Source organism: Cyprinodon variegatus, unplaced genomic scaffold (genome assembly GCF_000732505.1).
Source record: "Cyprinodon variegatus isolate N-32 unplaced genomic scaffold, C_variegatus-1.0 Scaffold423, whole genome shotgun sequence".
Lineage (NCBI taxonomy): Eukaryota > Metazoa > Chordata > Actinopteri > Cyprinodontiformes > Cyprinodontidae > Cyprinodon > Cyprinodon variegatus.
Genome location: NW_015150876.1, coordinates 98,062 through 125,553, shown reverse-complemented (window position 1 = coordinate 125,553; position 27,492 = coordinate 98,062). Strand labels below are relative to the sequence as shown.

General features: G+C 36.8%; 3 protein-coding genes across 4 annotated transcripts in view; all 3 read left to right on the top strand.

Moving 5' to 3' along the window:
• Positions 1-444: 444 nt before the first annotated feature.
• atp13a1 (ATPase type 13A1) lies at positions 445-12,352 on the top strand. The gene is made up of 25 exons (XM_015388466.1): positions 445-953; positions 3,209-3,298; positions 3,583-3,846; positions 3,943-4,098; positions 4,558-4,627; positions 4,731-4,837; positions 5,512-5,641; positions 5,761-5,816; positions 5,917-6,043; positions 6,179-6,316; positions 6,436-6,556; positions 6,680-6,837; positions 7,177-7,352; positions 7,429-7,539; positions 7,660-7,785; positions 7,864-7,972; positions 8,065-8,258; positions 8,359-8,455; positions 8,548-8,732; positions 9,639-9,753; positions 9,875-10,071; positions 10,167-10,309; positions 11,300-11,411; positions 11,532-11,675; positions 11,775-12,352. The coding sequence occupies exons 1-25, from the start codon at positions 582-584 to the stop codon at positions 11,883-11,885; spliced, it is 3,609 nt and encodes a 1,202-aa protein (XP_015243952.1). The 5' UTR covers positions 445-581; the 3' UTR covers positions 11,886-12,352.
• Positions 12,353-14,730: 2,378 nt separating this feature from the next.
• On the top strand, positions 14,731-20,673 carry LOC107093393. Its single transcript, XM_015388426.1, has 11 exons — positions 14,731-14,820; positions 15,004-15,040; positions 15,133-15,367; positions 15,469-15,542; positions 17,074-17,146; positions 17,244-17,325; positions 17,411-17,461; positions 17,557-17,628; positions 17,710-17,857; positions 20,351-20,438; positions 20,540-20,673. Exons 1-11 carry the CDS (start codon positions 14,789-14,791, stop codon positions 20,662-20,664), a joined length of 1,017 nt encoding a protein of 338 aa, XP_015243912.1. The 5' UTR covers positions 14,731-14,788; the 3' UTR covers positions 20,665-20,673.
• Positions 20,674-23,021: 2,348 nt separating this feature from the next.
• The window catches only part of pbx4 (pre-B-cell leukemia homeobox 4), a 32,270-nt gene continuing 27,799 nt past the window's right edge, over positions 23,022-27,492 (top strand). The window contains exons 1-2 of one of the 2 annotated variants that reach the window (XM_015388450.1): positions 23,022-23,773; positions 25,532-25,645. In XM_015388450.1, coding sequence (XP_015243936.1) covers positions 23,589-23,773; positions 25,532-25,645 — 299 coding nt within the window. In that variant the 5' untranslated portion in view covers positions 23,022-23,588. The remainder of the gene's footprint in view (positions 23,774-25,531; positions 25,646-27,492) is intronic. The other variant, XM_015388452.1, reaches the window with a different exon arrangement.

Below are 27,492 nucleotides of genomic sequence, written 5' to 3'. Positions count from 1 at the left end.
TCTCCATCTTTTAGTTGGCCTCCCCTTATTAGGTGGATTAAACTGTACGATTGACAAATCAAGATAGGAATGGTATAGGCTAAAGATGACCACTCCAAAGTTTAAAGACAAAAATAATTAAAATAATGAAAAATAGCTAATAGAATAATCAGCTTTCAGTCCATGGCGGCTTCATAGTCATAAATTATTTTTTGTAAAATACATTTCTTTCAATTTAATGTCCTCCAGTTCTCTACAACTTCTTTGTTTTATTGTGTGTCCTTTTAATGTCATTTGTTTATTAAAACAGGCTAGGAAACTGAAATATTACTAACAATTTATTACCTTAAACATAGTTCAGGCGTCCAACAACAACAACAACAACAAAAAAAAAAAAACTTTAGAAAAAAAAAAAAAAAGAGACTGACACCGTCTAAACATTACGTGTCTTTGCGTGCTTACGTATGCGGAAGCAACTGTCGGGGAGCAGTCGAACCAACAAACTGGCTTGCAAAGCTGGACGGCACGCCGCTTCGTGTATTGAATCGTATATTTAACGGCTACAGCGAGACGGGGTGGTGGTGGATGGTAGAGGGGGCCAAATGAGGGATTCGGACACAATGAACGACAACAAGAAAGACGGGAGTAAGGCTGCAGACGGAATCCGAGGACCGGGTGAGCTGCAAATGGCCCCCTCTGTTAACCACAACCAGAATGACAGCGGTGCCGGTGATGAGCTGGTGAGTTCGGTGACGCTGTACCGACGGAGGCCCCGACTACTACACGGCACTGTTCTCCCGTTTCTGGCTGTTCTCTACCCTGGCTGGTTGTATGCGTGGTTTGGAGTATATGGTGCCTCCGAGTATCCAGAGGCAGGCCTCCTTGCCTTAGCCGCGATCGGGATCGCGCACGTCCTCACAGCACTCTCTGGATATTGGTCCGTGCACGTGCATTGTTGGCTCACTTGTTCGAAGGTAAGCAAGAGTTAAAATATAAATAAGCTAAAAAACACTTTTATTTCATTTGATTGATTTAAGGTCAATACAAAAAACAAATTTTCACACAATAGAAAATTGCGTTTTTATTGTTGATGGGGAAATCATTCTGAAATTATTTAAATGTTCTTCAATACTTTAAAGAATTGAAAAATGGAAACCTGATCTCTACCCAAATTTGATATATGTACTTGTATCCGAGACATGTCAGATGCTCTTGAGAAGTAAATTGTCTTGAACTACTTGACTTTTTAAAATGCCCTAAAATGTACTATGACAGATCTCATGAAAACACTTTCTGTAAGGTATGAAGATTTGTTAAGGCTTTATAAACATATAACGACAATAATGATGTTCCATAATATTTGGATATAATTACAAAAATATTGTACATATATTGCATTATAATTATATAAAACAAACAGACCAACAGTCAGAAACCGGTCAGCAGACAAGAATATATGGTCTATTGTTTATACACAATAATTTTTAGAGGATCCGATTATTTATTTATTTATTTCATATAATCTAAACCTGCAGCAAGAAGGTTCCGGGTTTGATTCCCGGCCAGGGTTCTTTTTGCATGGAGTTTGCATATTCTCCCTGTGCATGCGTGGGTTCTCTCAGGGCACTCCAGCTTCCTCCAAAAAACATGACTGTTGGGTTGAGTGGCTTCTCTAAATTCTCCATAGGTGTGAGTGTGTGTCTAAATGGTTGTTTGTCCTGTTCTTCTCTGTGTTGCCCTGCGATGCACTGGCGACCTGTTCAGAGCGTACCCTGCCTTTCGCCCGTAGACAGCTGGAGATAGGCACCAGCACCCCTCGAGACCCGAGCAGGGATAAAGCATGATGGAAAATGGATGGATGGATAATCTAAACCTCTATTAAAGGAAAACTCCATAAGGAATGGTCAATGGATCTTTATCTATACTTAAAACTAATACGTTCACAGTAATTTAATGAATTTAGAGGTTAATCAGTGAAATAATTAAAACCATAATTTTCATTGCGATCACTGAGTCCGGGACTGGCCATTTTTGCCCCAATATAGTAACACCTCACTGTTGACTCCTTCCAGCAGTGACATCATGGTGTGGTAAGCCTCGCTTTACAAGTAAAATCAATGGGAACTACAAGACACGTCTGCAATCAACAACAATTATTTAAGATTTCGAGAGGAATTCACCATTGAAATTCATGAGAACTATAGTTAAACTGACAATGCCCACTTGCATGGCAGTTGGATGTTGTAATACATCAGGTAAAAGTGAAAATAGACTAGTTATTTCACCTTTCCAATTCATGATCCTCCACGGACGGGTTCGTTGTTGGATTGCCAACTTGAAGAGGGAGGATTTGCCATCCAACTTCTGGCCAGAGAAAAAACATGTAATATCTAGCCAACAAATCGAAGAAGAATGTTTTCAAGATGACTTGGATAATAGCACATTGTGACAAACACCAGCACAGTACTGGATCTTGCTCAAGAGCCAATACCACACCTTGATGTCACAAACCAGCGGGTGGCAGTAGTTTTCTTTTTTTAAACATGGATGTCTCCAGTAAATCACATTCAAAGGAAATTACTCTTAATTAAAACACTCATCATTTATTGAACAGTATGTAATAATTTCATATTTAAAGTACTTTCAAAAGTTTGAATTCTGAATATGACCAGACTTCTCCTTTAACACAACTCTGCTAAAACTTTATCACTAACATTTATGCAATTTTAAAAGAGTGTTCAGGTAGAAGAACTTTGTGTTGCATCTGCAACCAATGCGTTTCATTTCAAATGCAATAGAAAGTTACCTTATAGAGAGGGGATTCAATAAACAATAAAAACTGCTAAAATTGTATCAGATATTATGCATTTTTATTTGTCTTTAGTAGTCATTTTCCTATCCTTTATCATAGAATAAGCAATACATACCTGACCAATGATGCGGGTACTGCAACAGTTCTTGCTCTACTGCATTATTGCACCACCGTGTAAAAACATTGGCAAAAAAACTACGATGACACACGCCACCTGAAGTTTTTTGTTTGTTTGTTTAAATGTATTTTTTTTTTATTTTGGACTTTTTAATTTTTCAATTTTGCAGGCATTTTTCCTTCTATCTCTGTACATTACTGGGCAGCAATATTGTCTTCCAAAAACTATATTTATTATATTGTATTGTGATATTTTATATTATATATTTTAAATTTGTTCTTTCTTTTCATTAAACCCAGGAGCCAGACCCCAACCTGGCTACGCTGGCAAAAGTCATTCCAACCCCTAACAATGGTTCTGCTGAGCTTGTCCCACTCCAGAGGGATCAGGTTTGTTCACATTTTTAGTGAATGTTTTCCCCATGTTGTCCTTATTTTAAATATTTTGAATGTTACCTGTTGAGAAAGCTTGAAATCAATTTGGTATCGTTTCTATTTAAAGCCTCTATCAAAGGTCTTTATGCTTAGAGCAGACACAACTTATATGGAAAGTTGTTAGGTTAAATCACATTCTGACTCTCATTGATTATTTTGATGTGAATTGTTTGCTACTTCAGGTGTATCTTTTTATCTGCTTGTTTTTAAGACGTTTGTTTCTATGTCTGGATCAACAGGATGAGAATGGAGAGAAAATCCTATCTTTTGAGTTTCAAAAGATCCGTTACGTTTTTGACTACAAAGAGAAGAAATGTTTCCTCTCAGTGGCTTTCCCCATTAACTACCCAATGGGTCACTTCCAGTCATGGCGTGGGTACCAGGAAGAAACTGAGCTCAAAGTTGCAGAAAAGCGATATGGCACCAATCGTGCAGAGATGGTGGTGCCTGATTTTCTGGAGCTCTTCAAAGAGAGGGCAACAGCTCCTTTTTTCGTCTTCCAGGTTTGCTGTGTTTTCTTTTGGCACCAGACTGGGTTTAATTCTTTATTTTAAAGCTTTTACATCCTTGTGATGTTATCTGCCTCTGCCATTCATCAGGTGTTCTGTGTGGGACTGTGGTGTTTGGATGAATACTGGTATTACAGCGTTTTTACTCTGTTCATGCTGGTTGCATTTGAGGCCTCCCTCGTACAACAGCAAATGAGGAATATGTCAGAGATACGCCGCATGGGAAACAAGCCCTATATGATCCAGGTAAGCTTTGATCGAGTTTTAAATGATGCCTGTTGCTAATGTATAATGTAAAGGAGCAAGTACCAACAGTATAACATGCCATATGTGAACGACAGTCGATCTTAAGTAAGAGTGATACAGAATTTACAAAGACATCTCCACTCCTTGGCCATTGACACCATTGTGTTGATTTTTAAAAATTATTATTATTAATCATTTTAGATTTCCTTTTTACTTTATTTTTACTGATTCAATGATTCTGCTGTTATTTAAATCAAGTGCTGCTTTGTTTCGTTAGGTCTTTTTAATATTGGTTTATAATGGTATCATATGACTGCTGGTTATTTATTCTGCATACAGTACTTTTTTCCTGTAAGTGTTTGAAGTACTCTTTAAATAAAGTTTCAATTATATGGTATGTTTTCAATTTCGCATCATACGAACCGATAAGTGGTTGTATTTTTTATATGTTTTTTATAGGTGTATCGCAATAGGAAATGGAGACCTATTTCTAGCGATGAACTAGTTCCAGGAGACATTGTCTCTATTGGTGAGTCTCCACTCCTAAATTTCAGGACTTTTTACTGGAAAGCTTACATTGACCTCATCTGTGATTTTTTTTTTTTTAAATGTGTGTTGTTTTTATTTTGTAGGACGCTCACCCCAGGATAACTTGGTTCCGTGTGATGTCCTGCTACTCCGGGGGCGTTGCATTGTGGATGAGGCCATGCTGACTGGAGAGTCTGTCCCACAAATGAAAGTGAGTCAAATACCTACATTTAAGAGGCAAGGTGTGTGTCTCCATACATATTTATACAATTTTTGCTATATTTTTTTTTTAATCATGCCTAAATGTTTTATATCAGGCATGCCCAAAGTCAGTCCTTGAGGGCTGCTGTCTTGCAGCTTTTAGAAGTTTCCCTGCTTTAACACAGCTGATTTTCATTGATAGCTGATTTACAAGCTTTTGCTCAACTGCATTCATCAGAATCAGCTTTGGCGAAGCAGGGAATCCTTTAAAACCTGCTGGACAGCGGCCCTCAAGGATCAGCTTTGGGCATGCCTGTTATATCATCAGACAAATTTTGTTATTTTTATGAATCTTTTACTGAAAAAAGTAACCATCACAGTTTTTGATAATAAATTCATGTGATAAGCTACATTTTTGAAAATCTGAGTTCAATTTCACTGGTGGTACCGTGGCCTTAGAATTCCTCCACAGTGACCAAATAGTGACTAATGGCAAGTTATCACATATGCTTGATGCACATTTTGCTGCTTAAAGTAGCAGATATAATGAAGTGTGACAAAAAACAAACAAACAAAACTCCTTTTTTATGGCACTTTTAAATATGGTTTTGTTTTAATCTGCAAATTAAACAATTTTTTTTAACCTCTGCTTCTCTTTCAAACTAAAAAAAATATTGTGACCAGGAGCCTGTAGAGGACTTGGATCCAGAGCGAATTTTGGACCTTCAGACAGACTCTCGCCTGCATATTATTTCAGGTGGAACAAAAGTGGTTCAGCATACGCCTCCTTTAAAAACCAGTGCTGGACTCAAGCGTAAGTACTAATCCCATTAGTCAACAGGAGTTTTTACTGCCTTTGAAAGCTGCATTTATTATTACTCAATATCTCTTCTACTCTACTTATCCTCACAAACGCGTTCTTCTTTTTTGCAGCTGTAGACAATGGCTGTGTGGCCTATGTACTGAGAACAGGATTCTATACTTCTCAGGTAAGGAATAGAAGTTAAATGTTAATGTTTTTATTATGTTCCAATAAGGAAACCATTGCTGTCCGAAATTAACAGTGGGTGTTGTGATGGTGTGCTACAGGGCAAACTGCTGAGGACTATTCTCTTTGGTGTAAAAAGAGTGACTGCAAACAATCTGGAGACTTTCATCTTTATTCTTTTCCTCCTCGTGTTCGCCATTGCAGCTGCTTCATATGTCTGGGTAGAAGGTGAGGCTCAAACAGTTTGATCATTAAAATGTAAATCTCTTTGAAGGTCAACAAAATCAAGTTTGTACTTAAAGGCCACAGTGAAGGGTTGCGTTTAAACTGAAGCATCATTTTTTATTCAAATCCCCTCCTTAGGAACCAAGGATCTCACACGAAATCGCTACAAGCTGTTTTTGGAGTGCACACTTATTCTCACTTCAGTGGTTCCACCAGAACTTCCAATAGAGCTTTCTTTGGCTGTTAACACATCCCTTATTGCCTTAGCTAAACTTTGTAAGTATGTTTTCTGCATCTGTCCTGATTGACTTTCACACCCAACTAACAAAGCCGTGTTTATACCTGTTGTTACACTTGTTGTTACGTTTCATTCTGTCAAAATTGTTCTACCTTAGATGTATTCTGCACAGAACCCTTCAGGATACCATTTGCAGGCAAAGTAGAGATCTGCTGTTTTGACAAAACCGGAACTCTGACCAGTGACAGCCTGGTGGTTCGAGGCGTAGCGGGCCTCAGGTAAACCCTATCAACCAATTCTCTGTTTAGTAGCAACCACATAACATGTAGTCTAATGGTTTTGATTTAAAAATTTTTTATTTTTATTGTGATTTATTGGTTGTTTCCTGTTTTTAATGGCAGAGAGGGAAAAGAAGTGATGCCTGTCTCTGAGATCCCAGTTGAGACGCATAGGGTCGTGGCTACATGTCACTCACTGGTTACTCTGGATGATGGGCAACTGGTGGGAGATCCGCTAGAGAAGGCTATGCTCACTGCTGCTGACTGGACACTTACCAAAGGTGCATTTTCAATTAAAAAAGTCAGAAATACTGTTGAGTTCAAGACTTTATAGAGCGGACCAAATACAAAGCCTTGTTTTGTCTTAGAAAACATGCAAATTGAACTTAATGTACAGTAAAAAGAAAAAGTATGAGAGAGCAATATGCCTTTGCTGTTATTATTGGGGTTCAAAATGGTGTGTATATTTGGAGTATTTTATTCCACTGTTTCTGTTTGGATCACTTGAGTTTTATAAGGCAAAAATGTGATTCCATGTTAATGTTTGAGTATTTAATTCAAGAATATGTTTTGATTTGACAATAGAGTGGATACTTAGGTTTTTTTCCTTCTTTAACCAGATGAAAAGGTGTTCTCACGGGGTATCAAAACACAGGGACTCAAAATCCACCAACGTTTCCATTTTGCCAGTGCTTTGAAAAGGATGTCTGTGTTGGCCTCTTATGAGAAGCTTGGATCCACTGAGCTTTGTTATATCTCAACTGTGAAGGGCGCCCCAGAAACTCTAAGGAGAATGGTACTCTAGCTCCACATTTTTCACAGATTTTTCAATGCCTAATCAGAAATGCGTGTCATAATACTGCTTTCATTAGTTCACAGAATGTCCTGGAAATTATGACGAAGTTCACAGAGAAATGTCACGGGAAGGAGCAAGAGTCCTCGCCTTAGGTTATAAAGAAATTGGACATCTCAGTCATCAACAGGTTTGATTTATTTGTAGCGGATTGTTTTGTTTTTTAAACTAACAGAGGCTCTTTGATTTTCCTATATTGACTATCCACAGCTCTGATAGAAACTAACTAAAGTCTTTTTCAATCATGCAGGTTCGGGAGATAAGTCGTGATGCACTGGAGTGTGGTCTTCAGTTTGCTGGTTTCATGGTTGTTTCTTGTCCACTAAAGAATGACAGCAAGGCAGTAATCAAGGAGATCCAAGAAGCGTCTCACCATGTAAATAGCTAATGGAGCTAATTCATTCTCAAAAGATCAATGTTTTATAATGGCTAACTCTCTCATCCCTTCTTTCAGGTGGTGATGATCACAGGAGATAATCCTCTTACTGCATGTCATGTTGCAAGAGAGCTCCACTTTATCCAGAAAGAGCATACACTTATACTGCAGCCAAGCCCCAATCAGGGTGAATGTTTTGTTTTGTCTCTTCTTCTGAAAGTGTTTTGACATTTGGATTAAAGCAGAGTTTTTTTACTATGTTTTTTTTCTTTCCCCCAGGTCAGTGGCACTGGGAATCCATTGATGGTACAGTGTCTGTGACACTGCCCCCTCCTTCGGTCTCTTCGTTTGTGCAGGAATTTGATTTGTGTGTAACAGGAGAAGGGCTGGCCAGATTGGGCTGTGATCCCAACCTACTCCACTCTCTATTACCACATATAAGAGTTTTTGCTCGGGTCAGTCCAAAGCAGAAGGTAAGTTCCTAAGCAGCATTGTCAAGTTATAGTTTTTGCCTCCTCTTCCTAATATTATGTAGCAAATTCTCATCAAAAATGTATTAATGCTGTGTTTTAGGAATTTGTAATCACCAGTCTGAAGGGGCTTGGTTATGTGACATTGATGTGTGGTGATGGCACGAATGATGTAGGAGCTCTTAAACATGCTCACATAGGTATGTTGTTTTGAATAAATTAGAGTATTCAAACTCATTTGCTATAAATTGCCACAGCTCTGAGCAACAGTCTTTTTGTTTTATATACACAGGGGTAGCCCTCTTAGCTAATGCCCCAGAGCGTCTGCCTGAAAAGAAGAAGCGGGGTAGAGAAAGAGAGGCAACAGCATCAGAGTCCAGGCCTGTACCACCTGCTAGTTCCGGGACCAAAATGAGCTCCAGGGCAGCCAAGCAGCGACTTATGGCCCAGAGAGAGGAGCAGCTTGCAGCACAAAAGGTGATTTCCACTTTATCGGTTGATATAAGTATATGTTTTTTTTCTGTGAAAAAAAAAACAAAATTTTCTCATAGATGCCACTGGCCACTTTCTGCCAACTACTAAACAACTATTAACTTAAAACTTTCTTTGTCTCAAAATATAAGAAGTACCAATGTCTTTTTGTTTGGCAAAATAGCAGGGTAAAAAAATAAAGCTATAGTGACAAATGGTAAAGGATGGAGAAAAGTGACAACTTACATCACCTTTCCGTTACATCACACTAGGCCCACAGGATCTGTCTTCATGAGATTTAGGAATGCTTTAGATTTCGGTTTAGACACTATCAATCCCACAAGGGGCAATCTTTTTGAGCAGCACAGGAGACAAACAAAAATAAACGTATACTATATGAAAAATAGAATAAAAATAATTAAAAGAAAATATGGCAGAGAAATGAATAATAATTAAAGGCATAATTATCCTGCCTAAAACTAGAATCACCTCCGCACAGAAATATGGCAAAGTTTGATCATTTTATGCACTAATATATTGAGAAAGCCAAGTCTGAAACAGTTTCTGTTCAGTCCAATCACAGCCTGCACTAAATCAAGCTGCAATAAGGAACATTTAAAAAATATCTTTAAAAACACAATAAACTCATCTTAGAATACATTCTGACTTAAGATCAGTTTCATTAAATACATCTGACATGATTTGGGATGACTTTTTGATATATTTTTTTTTTTATGAGCCTAGTATAAAATGCCTACCTTTGATGATGCTTACATTTTGTAGATTTAAACATGCAGGATTGATATGAGATTCTATAGAAAAAACATTTCCATAATATTGTTGTTTATGCTTGGAAATAACACTGCCTCCAGGTTGTCCTTTAATATGACCACTAGTATTATTCTGAAGCAGGAAAGGATCAGTCAAGTGCTTCGAGAGCTTGAAGAGGATCAGATACAAGTAGTAAAGCTTGGTGACGCTTCCATTGCTGCTCCTTTCACGTCAAAACTCTCCTCCATTCAGTGCAGTGAGTCACAAGTTTCAATTTTTTGTTCTCAGTATGACTTGCTATGATTACACATTGAACTGATACCCATTGCTTAGATTAATTCTGTTTGTTTGTGTTTTTTTTTAATTTTTATCTCCAGTTTGTCATGTGATAAAACAAGGTCGCTGCACTTTGGTGACGACACTCCAGATGTTTAAGATTCTTGCTCTCAATGCATTAGTGCTGGCCTACAGTCAGTCTGTCCTCTACCTCGAAGGAGTAAAATTCAGCGATTTTCAGGCAACTCTGCAAGGCTTGCTTCTGGCTGGATGCTTTCTCTTTATATCTAGATCAAAGGTAAGACTTACAGTGTAAATGTTTCAGGTCTCTTCATTTCCACCACTTTTATGTTTCTTATGAAAAGACCAATGAGGATTCTCCTCTTTTTGCAGCCTCTGAAAACATTGTCTCGAGAGCGGCCTTTACCAAACATCTTCAATCTGTATACAGTGTTGACTGTGCTGCTGCAGTTTGCTGTTCACTTCTGTAGTCTTGTGTACCTTTATAAGGAGGCACAAAGCAGAAGTCCACCAAGGTAAGCAAAAGTAAAACTAGAGGGTGGTAGAGTACCCAAAATTAGTACTTAAGTAAAAGTAGCACTACTTCATCATATTTTTAATCAAGTAAAATCAAAAAGTAGCCTTTAAAGAAATTACTCAAGAGTAAAAAAGTATTTGGTAAAAAGGCTGTTCAAGTACGGAGTAGCTGCTCATACCATCTGATTTATTATTTTACACAATGATGTAAAAGTGTTTCAAAGAATAAGATAGAAATAAACATAAAATATTAAAAAATAAAATTAATTACACAATAAAAAAATCAGGTGTAATGAATACGCTTCAAAACATATTTTTTGAGTTACAAATATATTTTACAGTATGTAGATTAGGTAAAGGTACAGTGTACTGTTTAATGTATTTTCACTCAACCTCCAAATGACACTACAGACTCAGGAGATGGAAAATAACATTTAACCAATACACCAATAAGTAAAAGTAAAAAGCACAACACTGTATATCTGCTCCTAAAAGTACTTCTTATTTTTGAAAAAGTTAATCAAGTAAGTGTAACAGGGTAAATCTAACTAGTTAGTACCCCCCTCTGAGTACAGCAGAGTAGTGCAAAAATCTGCTTGTGTAGACCATGAATAAAAACAGCATGACAGAAATGTGTAATTTTCACAACTGCTATCTAGACATTTGTAAATTCAAATGAACAAAATATATTATTTACCAGAATGAATGGGATATATACATTTTAAACATATTTACTTGTTTTTGAATTCACTCCTACACTTCCTTAATTTCATCTTTATCATGCTAAAACTATCGATGAACAAACCCTTTTTTTCTTATTTATAATTATTATAAAAATATTATCTTTGTCATGCTCATGGTACATTACAAGGAGCCATTCTTTAGGGATGATGATTTGATTTTAAATTGGAAACAAATAAAAGGTTATCAGTTTTTCCTACTAACCTTTTTGAATGTGCTAATTTTTTGTTTTGTTTGTTTTATTACAGAGAGGAGCAGTTTGTTGATCTGTATAAAGAATTTGAGCCCAGTCTGATTAACAGCACTGTGTACATAATGTCAATGGCCATGCAGATGGCCACCTTTGCCATAAACTACAAGGTACATGTTCCTGGTGTTACTATTTATGGCTATGTTTTTTTTTTTTTTTTTGTATGTATGTAAAATCAAAATTTGTACCTTGTATTGTATATATAATGGATTCCTCTTTATGTCCAATAGGGTCACCCTTTCATGGAATCTCTCAGTGAAAATCGACCGCTACTGTGGAGTATTGCAATTTCGGGTTTAGCAATTGTAGGACTTCTTACAGGTTCTTCTCCAGAATTCAATGAACAGTTTGCTCTCGTGGATATCCCAACTGAGGTGAGCTAACACTATTTGAACCATTTTTTTGGTTTTGGCACATTGTAATAAAACAAAGCTGATGAGATTGTGTAACATGTTCTATAAACTTCCTTGCAGTTCAAATTAATAATCGCCCAGGTTCTGGTGGTGGACTTTGTGGCTGCTCTGCTTGTGGACCGTGTCCTCCAGTTCTTCCTGGGCAAAGGAAATCTCAGGCTGCCTTTATGAACTCAGTGCCAACAGCAAATGCTGCCCTTAAAACCAAACTGTAAAGGGACAGAAGACTTTTGAAGAGGAAGGAAAATACAGCTGTGATTCCAAACACAAAACAACTGAGATGGTCATGGCGTATAGGACTGTTCATTCTGTTTAACCCTTTCTTTGTCCTACTCTGCCCCTCCTAAACTCTTTGGGTCTTTCTTTTCATTGCTATGTTTTAATTATCTTTTTTTTTATATATAACTTTCAATTTTTCTACATATGTCCTTTGTGTTTTTTCCCTCTCCACTCTTTTGAAAGGCCATGAAGACAGCAGTATTGTGTGGAGTTTCAGATTGTGCCAGCCAGAGAGAAACCTACAGGCACAAAAAAGGGCATTCTCTAAGAGAATTGCAATAGTGTTTTGGATTTTTTTCCCTTCCTTGTTTTTGTAAAAAGTTAAGACGTTTAACAGACTTATAAAGATTTAAACTTACAAATTTTTTTATTTAGTCTTTTTGTGTGTTTTTATTGTAGTGAGAGAATGCATGCATGTCTTCTTAGTAACAACCATTCCTTTTACTGAATCAGCAAGTTTAGGATGACTCGAATATAAGAGTACAATGTAAATGCACGTGGAAACATCAATATATATCAAAGGGTCTATATCATGGAATTCACCATTCGTACCAAAAATGAAAGCACTATTCATTTAAGGATGAGTAATCTAGTAATCTTAGAGTAATCTAAGATACGCAACCTTTAAGAAAATTTGCTGTATTTGCCAAATGAAGAAAACATTCAGCACAGATCTCAAATGTTCTGCAACAGAGGGCCTGTAACATCATGTTTCCATGCTTTATAAAAAACATTAAATGATTGTGTGCAAAGTGGGACAGATTTACATAAATAGAATTATAAATAAAATAGAATTTGAATTCGAAACAGTTAGCAGAATAGAATAATAATGAGGGGGATTCTAATGCGCTCGTTTAGTCTATACCCCTAGACTTAATACAAACAATATATCAATCCTTTTAGAGGCATCTTTTAAGTTCAGAGAGAAAATTCAGCTAAGAAGTTTAATAATATCCCAAAATGAAACGGAATCAGAGTGAATTTCTCAGGGAATGAGAAGTGATGGCATCTGCCAGCACAGATGAAAACTAATGGAAATGATGAAAAACTGCTGTGTTGAACGTAATAATACTTACATCCAATACTTATGTAATAATACGTATTATACTTACGTCCAATATAAAACCATAGTTTTAGATTGGTCTATGTTTAGAAGCCTATATGGCAAGACAAATGAATCTGCAAAGTAAATATCTAAATCTGGAACGATAGGGTAATAGTTCCACAACACAGGTTTGACATAGAAGCATAAAACAATCAAAAAAATAAAACATGCTGAAGGCAGGATCATGCTATGGATTTTCTTTCATTCAAAAACAATTTTTTGTGTGTTTTATATAAGCTGAATTACACTATGAACAGTTTTAAATATCAGTTCAGATTTAAAACTGGGGTGTGCTTGAAAGATAAATGCAGGTGTCATTTTTTAGCATTACTATGAATTTACCTGTATGCATATCAAGAAGAATGGCCTTGCTAGATGCAAAACAATGGAACCTTATTCACTGTAGAACAGGGAAATTCTAACAATCGGATGCCGAATTTTTTTAAAGATAAAATATAATATTGGAAAGGGAAGGTGTGGTATGCTAATGTTGGGAATAATCTTTTGTTAAAAAAAACAACTAAAATACATGCATACTTATCCATTATGAGTTTTCTCTACCCTAGTATCATTTATAAATTCTAATGTTTTATTTCTATTTAATCTCCATCCTCTTAGCTGCAGCAGAGAACCCTTTTGGCAAGATAAAAATAATGTCAAAAGGTTAGGAGCAAAGAATGAGAAGCTATGGGGAAGCCTATATAATTATAAGCTATAGATATCAGTTATTATTCTAAAGGGCAGAAATCATTAAACCTGTTTACCATGATATTCAAGAGTAAGCAGACAACTTACAAAGTAGGGTTGGACACCACCCTATCAGATAGACCAGGACTATGTATCACATGTGCTTTACTTATGTACTTATACCACTGAGGGATAAGAAATCCCCAGGATTGTATTTTTACAGCTCATTTTTCATTCTGACACAAGTGGCGACTTTCAGACAACAAGGCCAGGGCTGTAGCTATTTCTGTTAAACTTATGGTTAATCATGTTAAAGTCCTTTTAGTGACTCATTTAGTATAAGATAAAGTTTTATTGAAGGTAAAGTATTTATTTTGAATGCAAAAGAACTGTGAATAAGCTCTGAGGCATAATCGCGTTAATGGGGCAACAGCCTTTCTGACAAATCAAGCTGAATGCTCAGAGAGAATCCATAGTAGCTTCCAAAATATTAGCTTGGTATCAAATACATTTTTATACCAAAAGTGAATGTGGAAAATTCTTTATAATTGTTATGAAGAATTTAAATTTTTGACAACACAAATGAGTTTACAGTTAATACAAATTATTCTTAAATTTCCATAAATGGTCTCTAGATTATCTTTGTTTATATAGTAAATAATGAAAGTTTATTTCTATAGCATCTTTTACAGAAAATAAAAAGTCACAAAGTGTTTTACAATGAAAACACTAAAATACTGACAGGTATTAATGCAGCTGAGGCCCTTGTGACCACTACGGTACAGGTCTAGCGTCCCTAGTGGCCAAAATCTAAATGTAAATAAAATCAATATTATGGTCATAAAACAATCCTCTCACTATGTTAATATACTGGATCAATTCAAGATTTAACAGATTGACGTTTTGGGATAGTCCTTTCTTTCTTAACTACATTTCCCATAATTCTTAGTAAAAGGGGTTTGGTCTGTTGGGCGCGCGGTGAAGATACCTATTTGAAATTAAAATGGCGGAAAATGAGACTGGAGTTGAAAACGGGTCTGTTTATGTTTTGTTTTAGATTCTCTACTATACTTATTAACTTTAAGGTCCCATGAATTGTTAATGTTGTGGATAATTCTAAGCGAACTGTTTTGTTGTCATGTTTTGATGAGAATTTTCGGAAGTTTTGTTTCAGTAAAAATGTAATCGATATGTTTTTTTTCCTGTTTACTTATTAAGCCTTAGCCGTATTTGTGTAGACGAGACTTCAGTTCAGGTAAGAAATAGAAACACGTTGAACTGCTGTATTTTATAGCTGCTAATTTGTTGATTGGAAATTAACTGCCATCTTTTCGATGCCCCTCCAAGGCATCGAAAAGATGTTCCTCCTCAGTCCCAGACTCAGTCCCTTTACTCAAATCACCTCGGATCGAGTCTCCATCAAAAACAACACAGATGGCAGATCCGAGAGAGGAACAGTCAGAGCTGAATAAGCAAGAAATGGAGACGGACATCACAGAGAGACCATCTCAACCAAACAAATCATTTAGGAGAGCCACTATAACCCGACGCTCACTCCCTGCCCTTCCTAACCCATATGAAGGTGAGAGACCTTTATCCTAAACCATTTGTTTTCGCAATTTTGGAATATTTATGTTTAGTATTTTTATAGGGCTTATAATAACCTTCATGAATCTGTCCTAGCTTTGTGCAGAAGCATTAGTCCATCATTATCACAAGAAGAGAGACTGGAAAAGCTGTTGGAGGCATCAATGGAGGTATGTTCAATGAAGCTAAGGAAACCAAAAGCACTCTGTTATTTTAAAAGTTGCGCAGTCTGTAGCATTTGTGCAGCAAGAAGGTCCTGGGTTCAGTATTTCTGCATGAACTTTAGTGCATACGTGTTTGTGTTCTCTCTGGTACTCCTACTTCCTCCCACAGTCTGGAAGTCTATGGCTGTGTCCAAATGTGCACTGTAATCCCATTAGAGAGCACTACATAGGAGTTATGCCATTTTATATGAGTGTCTGAATGACTAGTGAATGGAAAAGTAGTGGACTCAAAATTTCCCAAAATGCACCTTGAAAAATAGTGAACATCAATGTTCACTTGACAGGCAGATGTATCTATCACAGAATGGTTTGCAAGGGCTCCCCTCGAAAAGCATCCTGGAATGTGTTATGGGTACAAGAGAGGACAAAGATGGTGCAAGCAACCATGTGAAAAGTTACATCACCAACGGGAAGCAAAAAGTAGTGGTCATCTGTCCGAACAGTCATTTAACTGAATTTACTATAAAGTCCACTATACAGTCCCCGCTCTATGTAGAGAGCGATGGGTTAGGGCGGATGTCGGATACAGCCTCTTAGACCCTGACAGACATTCATTTGAAGATGAATTGATGGATGTTATTTATTTAGTCCTATCAACTATTAAAAGATTAAGTGAAAATTTGGAAACATTGTGACATATATAGGGATAACAATGTAGTGTTAGTATTTTGTCAAAATAATTGGATATAGTCCTTTCATAAATAAAAAATGTTATCCACATTAATGAAGACCTGCCACAGTATTAGATTAACAAAATGGAGGTTAACAGTTGTAATTCTGACATTTCTGAAAATAGGTTAAAAGATGATTTCGTGTGTATGGGTATGTGTGTTTCTTACACCTTGGGGACCATTTTCCTTAAATCATAGCACATCGTGGGCACCAGGTACTCTTGTGGGACCGATGTCTGGTCTCCATTGGTACAAAGCTGTTTTAAACCTACGGTAGGTGTTAGATTGAAAACTAAGGTGTGAATTGAGTTTAGGTCGTGGTTGGGACTAAGTAGGAACCCTGTAATGGTTAGGTTTTGGGTAAGGGTCATGGTTAGACTGTAGAAATGACTTAGAAATTAATGGAGGCAATGTAAAGTCCCAGGAAGGATAGGGAAACATTATTGTGTGTGTGGTCTTGTTTAATCTAGAATGTGGGGGAGTGTTTGGTAGAATATCCTATATTATGAGGACTTAAAGGTACCTATGGGGACATTAATGCGGTCCCCTTATGGTAAAGTTCTCATCTTTTCTTTGAGTTTGGCTTATATTTAGGACTAAGGTGTGAATTCAGTTTAGTTTAGGTTAGGTATATATTGGTAATGGTTAGGGTAAGGGTCTGGGTTAGGCTATATGTCATGCAAACAAAGCTGTGTGTTTTTTTTTTTTGTTTTTGTTTTTTTTTTCTGAACATTGCATACCTCATTGTGCATAAAGTGTTAGATTCAATGTTTTTTTTTATTAATTCACAAATATTTGTTGTTTAGATGGCACTTGAAAGGACCAAGACTTCACTTGAGTCTATGCCAAATGCTTCACTCGAGTCCTTTAAAAAACAAGGTGAGCTTTTTTTTTTGAGTACGTTAAAGCTTTACATTTTTAATCACTCGTTTACATAATCCTTTGTCTTAATCTGGCTTTTTTTCTCTTTATGTAGTTGAAAAAATCAAAAATGAGTGGAGCTGCTTGACTAAAAATATGAACAAGGAAACGCATCAACCCCCTTCAAGTCAATCCAGGTGTGCAAAATTTTTTCAATGTATTTTAATTTTGATATGAATTCTGATGATTTAGTCTGTTTTTCTTTTTTTTTTTATTTTGTAGTCAACCAGCCATGCAAGAAACCATGGAAAATATCCAGAAAGCAATCAGCAGGCAGGTTATTTTGTCTCTGCCCTTATACACTATAATATTTATTTTTGAGTCACATGGTATTATGGATTGGTTAACAGCCTTTTGCTTTTTCTTAGGCTCAAGGCTGAAAGTGACTCTTGGGAGGATCTTCTCAACAAACACAGGAGTAAAGCAGAGGAACTGGAAAAGTAAACATTTTTATTCTTACTAAGCTGTCCCATTAAAATGATCTCCATTATGTGCCAATCATATGATGACATCCATTACAGGAAGGTGAAGATGGGACAAGAGGCGGGAATATCACTAAACCCAACATCTATTGTCCAGTCGTCGCAGTACCATGTCATACAGAGTAAACCCAACTACCGCAGTGTCCTATGTAGGCAACAACGCATGATGCATTCAACAGCCATGATTGTAGGTTGCACTTTTTTATTTGTTTATTACAGAAATCTTAAAAAAGTTACTGTGATAGCAGGTTTTTTTGCCCTAAGCTTTGAATTCAGTGGCATCATAAAAAGGCATTCAATAGTGTATTTGAACTGTTTGCTCCCCGGACAGAACAAAAGCATATAGACTCACCAGACGATACTTGGGTAGGCTGTGGCATTTCAAAGATATGCCAAGGAAATATGTCCTGCACCATTACAAAGTGACTAGAACCTCGATCTGTTAGTACAATGAAGGATGGATCAATAGTTTTGTGTTCTCAGGGCCATATTCTGACCACAGCAAGTGATTCTTTACAAGAAACAACAGCTCATTGGACATGGTTGCCTTTAATGATTCTGTGCTTATTGTTGCCCTGTTTAACTGTTCTTGGCTGACACCAGTAGCACATGTGGTCCTCTGTTGCTGTAGCCTGTACTCCTTAAGGTTAGATTGCAATCAGATGAATTCTTATCCATGTCTCTGTCATGGCAAGTGGGTATTTGACAGAGGTGTCAAGTAACAAAGTACAATTACTTTGTTACTTAAAGGAACAGTACACCCAAAACATGATTAGCCTTCATTTTCTACTCACCCCCATGCTGAACAACACCCTGGAGTACTTTTTTGATATCTCAAATGCATCTGGAGATCTGGGAGGCTTCTTGCTGTCTGCTGACATTCAAATAATGGAGGTCTATGGTGCCCGAGACAGAAAGGTCCATAAAAGTCCACAAAAAACGTGTCAATATTCCTCCATACTGCTCGTCCAATGTATTCCAAGTATCCTGAGTGGGTAGCGTCCATAATTTACTCGAAACGAAGTCATTTAGAATGTTTTTAGAGCATAAACAGTAGTGTATAGGATTTCCAGCAAGAAGCCTCCCAGATCTCCAGATGCATTTGAGATATCAAAAAAGCACTCCAGGGTGTTGTTCAGCATGGGGGTGAGTAGAAAATGAAGGCTAATCATGTTTTGGGTGTACTATTCCTTTAAGTAGAAATCTTGGCTGTCTATACTTTACTGGAGTATTTATTTTATAGACAACTTTTTACTTCTACTCCTTATATATATATTTTTTTTATTATCTCTACTTTCTACTCCTTACATTTTAAAAATAGACTTGTGTGTTTTGTTTCATGTAAGCTCATTTTGGTTATGGTCTGTTAGTACCGTATTAAAAAAAAAAAAATAAACATAAAAATAATTTGTTTTATTCAGACACATTTTTTTTGTGGTTGGACTTGGTACTGTACTTAATTGTTCACCACATACCCAAATTTTTTCAAGATAATGCAAACTTAAACTTGACACTGTTATCATTAAGTATAAAACTAAGAAAATTTTGTATAAGGAAGGTGTCATCCATAAAATGTTCCTTTAATAGGGTAGTGCAATAACCAGTATAAGATTTTAATTTTCCTGCGTTACGTTTATACTTTAAGTAGTTTTAAAAATTGTACTTTTACTTGAGTAAAAAGCTTAAGTTAATACTCTAAATTCTACAATAGTGTTTTCAAACAGTAGGATTTATACTTCTACTGGAGTAATAAACTTTACTACTTTTGACACCTCTGGTATTTGAGGAAGGCTTATAAGTCAGACCATTCTTCTGACATCAACAAGGAATTTCCTTCTACACTGCTGCTACTCACTGGATGTATTTTCTTTTTGCACAGTTCACTGCTGAAATGGTTCACTGTGAAATTCCCAGCAAACTAGCAAGATAAGAAATACAGAGACTGGTCCGTCTGGCACAAAAAAAACATACTATTCCAGTCAACAAAATCCCATTTCTCTCTCCCTGTTGATGCTAAGTGGGAACTGCAGCAAATTAACTTTGATTAGTATTAGTGTGAGTGTATCCTTTACGAGGAAAAATGTGTTTCAAGCTTTTAAGGTCGTAATTACAATCCGAGCATTGAAGTGTGATGATTAAATTGATCTTTATGTTAATATAAATGTTAATATAAGAAAATGTATCAAAAGCAGAACTATGCATCTATTTGGGAGCTGAACACTGGTGACTCTGAAAAGAAAAAAAATGTATAGTGCCACTGACCTATAAGCTACCAAACCAATAAAGAAGATGCATAACCAAATGTTTGTTCTGACTAAGGATTACATCACATATATTTGAAAACCACATAAACATTCTGTCCTCAATAGATGTTTCTGTGTGACTAAATTTATAGTCAAACAATAACTTATCAAAAGATTTTTCTTTTTTATTTAGTTTTTCGTTTATTTTTTAAGTAGAACCATTCATTGTATTTTTTAAAGTCAAAGTACATGGATGGCAAAGGGAAATGGCAATTATTCAGGGGGATTTTTTGGAAGTCTAGGGATAAGAGCTCCACTTATAAATGCTTTTACAAATATTTAAATGCTCTTACAACAACTGTAATTTTTCATCTTCTGTAAGGATTAAAAGATTTTTTTTTTTTCTTCTTTGACATTTTTTTCCTCCTTGTCTCTAGATGGACACTCAGTGTAAAATGATAAGGCAGCTACTTGCCATCAAGGAGCAATCCCAGCTGTTGGTAAAACATACCAGTGGCCAATTGGGTAAAGCTTTTCCATTGTTCTTTTCTATGTAAAACTTTTTGTGACGACATAATGAGAAAAAAAATGTATACTGATTACCTTTGTTTCTATGCTCCCTCTAGCTGAGGAGGCGGGAATCCATGACCTTTCATCAAACCTTCTTATAAATCTGATGACGACACCTTCACAAAAGGCAACTGCATATTCCAACTCCTCAAAAGACGATGCTTCTAAGCAACTGAATTAAAACAAAAAAGAAAATGTTTAGACCTTTACATCTTTTTTCTTGTAAAGTTTTTAAGGAAAGAAAGCTGCAAATGTTATTCTTCCTCATACTGGACTGCCAGACAGTTCAAATTATACATGTATTTGACCAGCAGGTGGCAGTAGCTGACTATTGTCAAAATTATGTTAAAAGGTGGCAAATGGCCTGAGTGGATTATTATTTGGCCCTTAATTAATTGCATTAGCGTCTTCAAATCCTAGTAGGGCTTGGACCAATAGCTAATGATTAACAAATTGAGCCCAAATTTTGACATTCTGGAAAGTGAAGTCATTTCAGTGTATGTATTAAACTTGAGTGAAAAGCAGTCACCTTGAATAAAAGTGATTACCAGACTAAGGTAATAGATATGATCAATTGCATGTCTGCTGTATATATTGTATTTTTTAGACAATGTGAGGCATTAAATATATTTGACACTGTAGCCCATGTAAAATAAATATCAAAACAAAATAAACTGAAAGGTAAACCCCTGAAAGTGAACATGGAGGGGGTTAGTTGAAATGCAAAGAAGTTTCTTATTTAGGGAAATCTTTTGACTATATCTTGGTCAAATTGTTTGAAGTTTAAACAAAAACAAAGCTTTTACTTTGTTCACAGCATTTAGTTTACACCAGCCCTTGAGAATCAGCCGCTATCACGTTTACTCCTGTGTGGTGCCGCATCTATTGCACTTCACCAGTGTCCCCTGACCATACAGAAGAAGGCCCCTCCCCCACGGTGACTCACCCCCATCTCCTGCTTGGCTTGGTCACTGATGCAGAACGAAGCTTTGACATTGTACCAGTCAGTCAAGGCTTCATTTGCCATCTCCAAAATCTCTTGGACCCATTCATCAATTAACACATCTGCTCAATTTGTGACTCTTGACTGTGCAATAGGAAATCCTTTTTTTTTTTCCACACACCATATAAGTCTATAACTTTGCACTGGAGTTACAGTCCCTAGGGCGGTTTGTGGTGGATTTTCTTTGTGGCTTTATCCAGGGGAGTGATTGCAGAGCATACAGACAAGCAAAGAAAATGTGGTGCTGTGACCATGAGTTGCTAGTAAGGGAAGATGGTGCACAGCAGGATAGATCGATTCTTATTTAGATGAAAATGAGGCTTGATGCTTGTGGGGTGAGAGGAGGGCAGCTTTAGCATCCAAATGAGTAAAGGTTTCACAGAATTTCTCTTTAAGTGAATCACCTACAAGAAAAGAAAGTTGACTAAGTTGCTTTTGAGTTAATAAAGGGTTGACAAAACATACCTTTAAGCTGATTCTCAGCATAAAAAATATATTAGTTAATCTATAATTTTTTTTTTTTTTTAGAGGTTCAGATGGAAAAAAAAAGATAAAATGGGAGAAATGTCATGTAGTTTGGACATTAAGCGTCTTGTTTAAATTGTCCAGAGTATATTCATTATAAACTGAAACATGACTTTAAACAACAGAGGGCCTGATTTCTTAGAAGCACATGCAAAGACCAACTGTTTGCTATTTTGTTGTCTCTAACTTTAGATTGATTAGTTACAGATTGTAGTAGATGGATAGCAGGAGAGTCAGCATAAACCATTGCCAGTTTAGTCCTACTCCCCCATGCACACCCATCATCTCCTTTCACTTTAGCAGGGCTTGCTGCTGCTCTCCTCCACATCCATTCAGTCCGCCATTCGTCTCAGAAAGCTGTCTCTGTGATCTGAGTGATAAACAACATCAGAATTGCCCAGTTTGCAAAAAGCAAGGACACTTGTTTTCAATCCGCTGTCAACGTTTTCATCCTGAAAACTGATGGGATGTTTCATTCATCAGGGGTATGGGAGAGTATCCGGAACTGTTTTTGCTTGGGGGACCAAACACTTGAGGAAATTGGCACAGTTTGCACTCATGAATGCCAGTGACTTTGCAAAATATGCAGTTTTTTTTTTGCACCTAAGTTTATATGGTGTTTATACACTTTTATCATAAACATTTCTTGGTTTGAGAGCTGTAAAAAACATACTTGTGTATTTATTTGCTTGCTCAATGATAAATATTTGCCTGGAAATGATTATATGTAACAAACGAATGTTAATAGACATCCTAAAAGGGGATTTACAAAATAGTCAAAATGTTTGTTATTGCACATTTACATTAAAGTAGCAGTTTTGCTTAACAAGTATATTTTGCAGTGTCCCCCAATCTTAAATAAATGCCTAATATATGCATATGCAGTTGCAAATATTTCAAATTTTTTTCTTTTTTTTTTTTGTATTAGATGCTCTCATTTAGTAGTTTTTCATTTACCCACCCACAGGATCGCGCTCTGTGCTGTGAGTTTTAATGGTCAAAGCGACGCACAGCACTCCTCTGAAGAACATCCCACACACTCACCAACAACAATGGCAATCCGTTGCCTGTTTTGGTAACACATTTCCTATAGGAGCACCAAGGGTTTGAAGCTGTGTTCATTCCTGATATACCTCCCTAAATTGCCGCGCTAATTCTAAGTACCTGTGTGTTCGTTTGTGACTACATTTTCGCTGTATTTTTTTTTTTTTTTTTCCATACCGAAAATGTGCAAGGCGCTCACACGGGCTGTGCATGTGTGTCCCTGCTGCTTTTCTGCTGGGCTACTGCTGCTAACCTAGCTGCTTCTTTTTTTTTTTACACGGTGGTTAGCCTCCGTTAGCCCCGGCCGCGTTTACTAACTGGTAAAAGAAACTAAAGATACAGACGAATGTAAAGCTTGTTCGCGCTGTTTGGTTGACTAAAAACAGCACCAAACTAATCGCCCGTTGTCGCTCTCGGGTAAGGAAATAAGTGTTGTATGATTTGTCGTGGAAGACACTTTGCTGGCTAGCTAATAGGCTAGCTGTTTGATTGTGTTCGTCGACCGAGGAAAACGGCGAGTTTTCTTTGAGAGTATGGATGATCAGACCAGGATGCTGACGGGTCTCACCGGACTCGGTGGACTACCGCAGCCCGATGTCGGTGATCCGGACTCGGTCCGGAAACAACAGTCCCTCGGTCAGCCGCAGCAAGACATTGGGGATATTCTACAGCAAATAATGGCCATCACCGACGAAAGCCTGGACGAAGCACAGGCCAGGTAAGACTAGAGAAGAGCCATTTCCCAAACACGATGGCTAAGCTAAAGTCTTATTATTATTTTTTTGTCTGATTCAAAAATAACTTGTCGTTTTATTGTTGGAGTAATGAAAATTTACATTTACACCAAGAATAACCAAGTGAATGTACATTTTGTGCCTGCATGGAGAATATCCCGAGTCCACTATAGATTATGGGCATTAATAAAAAATAATAATCTAAAAAAATCTTGCAAAAAAACAAACAAACTGCACTTTAAATACCTTCATATATAATAATACCCTCTTGATTACTGCTCCATCCTAATTGGTTTACCAGCGAAGTTTAAGATAAAAAAAAAAAAAGAAAAGCCTTTTTATAATGCGTTTAGAGGGTGTGGGAGAAAGATGCACCACGAAACTTAAATCTCATACTTTTATGTAGTGCTCATTTACCACAGTAGAAAGAAAAAGTGAATTTAAAAGTTGTAAAAACTTTTTTTCATACTGTGCTTTGCTTTGGACCAAATCCAAACTACTTAGAAACTCAAGATGTTTAGATACTGTTATGGAAAAATAAGTCCTATAATAAATAATGTTTATAGTAAGAGTCCAGATGGTCAATTTAAAAATAGTTAATACGCAAAAAATGGACATTAAGGTCTAAAATTGTGTTTATTACTCTAGGAGTAAATGTGTAAATTGAGAAAACAAAGTTAAGGTTGAGGATCACTCATCCAAGTAGTGTCTGATGTGTCAGCATGTATGACTCTTCAATTAATGTTTATATTAGAAGTATTGTTTCTCTCCTTACTGACAGCAAGCCTCCACTGAGTGACTAGACTCACTCATTTGCCATGTGGCTCAATGAGCATAAGGTCAGTTTCAAATGAAGCGTCAGTATTTCAACAATAGACAACCGTCCACTGCAAGACTGTGGCCACAGTGTGATGTGTCATTAGCTAGTGATTTTCCACCCAACATTTGACCACCTGGTTCTCTTAATTAATTCACTCCTTTCACTCCCTCCCTCGCTGGTGTTCATCCTTTTCATTGTGTGCTGGGTGCAATCAATTCTCCTATAATGTGTACGCGAGTGCAGCTGTCCGCAAATCGAGTTTCTATTAATGAGATGGTGGTGAGGGGGAGGAATGATGCTATACTGGCAGCCTATGAATGTTGAGATATTACATTTTCTTGACTTAATACTTTGGAGTCTTCATCACACCTCATGGCACAATTAATTTGGCTTGAAAATGTGTTTTGCTTATGTTTCATTTGTTATATTTCAGCCAGTAGAAAGTATTTGAACCACTGTGAAATAATTTTGGATATTTTGAACATGTTTGTAAGTTATAAAAAACTGTTGGCAACAACTTAAGTAAATCTGGATCTACTTTATATATATTCTAACAGTGTACTTGATGATTAAATAAAAACTTAAAAGGGCTCTTGTCATGTTGTGCATTGGTTTGACTTGTACTATTTACATGTCATGTTTTTCTGAAAAAAATTCCAAAACAAACTTTCACAGATGGAAGTCTCAATAGACTAAGTGGTACCACTTACATTTTGAAGTCTTTATCACCACTGTATGCCAATTATTTTCTTGGTCACAATAATCTGCACTTTTTCTTATGGCTGCATGACATCCCTGTCATGTAGTGTGGCTTTCTGTTGGCATAGGGAGTGGTCAGGGTAGAACAAGAAGTTGGTGTTGCAGAGTAGCCTTCCTGCGCACCATCCACCCTCATCCTCTCACCGTGTCACCATATGCTCAGATCCTGGCCAGAGGAATCGCCAGCGCATTGGGGTGGATCAGACGACCCCACAGAGGGAGGGAGAGCAGGGGGGGGCATGGCAGGGGGTGGACTGCCACTCAACTTCCAGCACAGGTCAGTACTGGACCGCATGCACACCTTTTTATCCCCCCCTCCTGCTCATACCCTCCATGGCGAAGACAGCCCTCCCCCCCATCTCAAATTGAGCAGTGACTTATTTAGTGGAGGAAGATGACATTTAGTTCTAGTCAAATTGTTATATATTTTTTCCTCAAACCGCTTGCAGAAAGTGATTCCTTTGGACTGGGTCTTTTGGCCGTATTATTTACCTCTCCTCGATTTAACATCAAAGTGGACATTCACAACAGAAATTGCTGTTGTGGTTAGTCCAGGTATTGCCACATTCCATTCATCATATGTTGTTTTGAGTTAGCTCTCTGTGACTCATGCTATTTCAAATGGATTTCATTTCATTTTTTTTTTTTTTTTGCAGCATTTCCTCTTTTTTTCCCTTTTGCATGGTTGATGTTTAATACGTGCATAACCTACTATGTTCACTTTGTGTTTTTTACCTAAAGTGCAATTACTGTTTGTTTTTTTTTCTAGAAATATTAATTCCTCATATTTAAAAGCAGAAAGGCTGAGCAATACAAAAACGGACATGAGCTATATTTTTTTTAAAGAAATCCCAAAGGATTAGGCCACCCTGGACCTATCTGTCACCTCATTTTTCAGGCCCTTCACTCGACCACCCTATTCAGATCTCTGCTCTTTAAACCAGTTTAAATTGAAAATGTATAAATCTAATTTAATACAGTTTGATGAGAGCAATATTGCATGGGATTAGATTTTTTTGTCTCACAATTAAGAATTAATTCTATACATCACATATGGATACACCAGTTTCGTAGAGCTGCTCCAGCATAAGAGTACATCAAGAGGACTGTTTTTGAAAGCCACAGCAAAAATGTTATTCCTTTTATAATCACTATGAATTAAAATTGAAGTATAGCACCATTTGCCAAAAGCCTTTAAATAAACTTCTGTGGTGAATATAATGAGCTCTGATTCCACTTTGTTGCAGGTTTCTAACGGTAAGCTTTTTTTTTGTATGTTTTGTTTTTTAAACCCCACTTTCATCAGCTAAACTATGCATAGCGTTAAAATAATCCTGGATCCTTCTCCAGAGGTTACAGTCTGGATAAACTTTTTGATTATCTTCAGGAGAAAGTTTGGGAAGTAAGATTTTTAGATTACCTCAGCACATTAGAGTTTGATGTCGGCTTCAATCACTCACGGTTTGCAGAAGTTAATGTAAACGTCAGAAGTAAGGGTAAAAGTACCAGTATGTACATTTGTTTAGTCTATTTTTAAGTCGACCAAACAATGTAGAGACTAAATCGTCATCAGTAGGGTTGTGAAAAATTTGATAGATGAAGGAAAACAAAACATCTGTTGTTAATAGAGTCAAGACCTGTATGCAATTTGTCGTATTAATTACCATCTTAGCCGTGGTACAAAAAGCCATGTTGTGGCTCCAGATTGTAGGGGAAAGATAATTTTGATTATCCAGTATAAAACTCCTCATGTTCATGCTTGTGCAAAATTAATTGTATTGAGAGATTACAAATGCCAAGATCCTAATTCTAATCTGTATATTTTACAAAGGGACTATATGCCCAACTCTACTAATTCCCGAACTTCAGCCAGCTCCTTTGTTTCCTATCTTTAGTTACTGGACAGACTGAAGGATCCAGATGAATCTGGTTACCAGTGATCATTCATGAACTTGACACCAAACTATTAACAATAGCACTCATTTATTTTAGGTGGTTCTTCTTTATACTGATGTTCCCAATGTTTTAAAGGAGAATTCCGGTTTTTAACACTTTTAGCCCATTTTCTGTAGTGTCCAGGATGAAATCGAATGATCGACACCAAAATTTTGACAATTGGTCCTG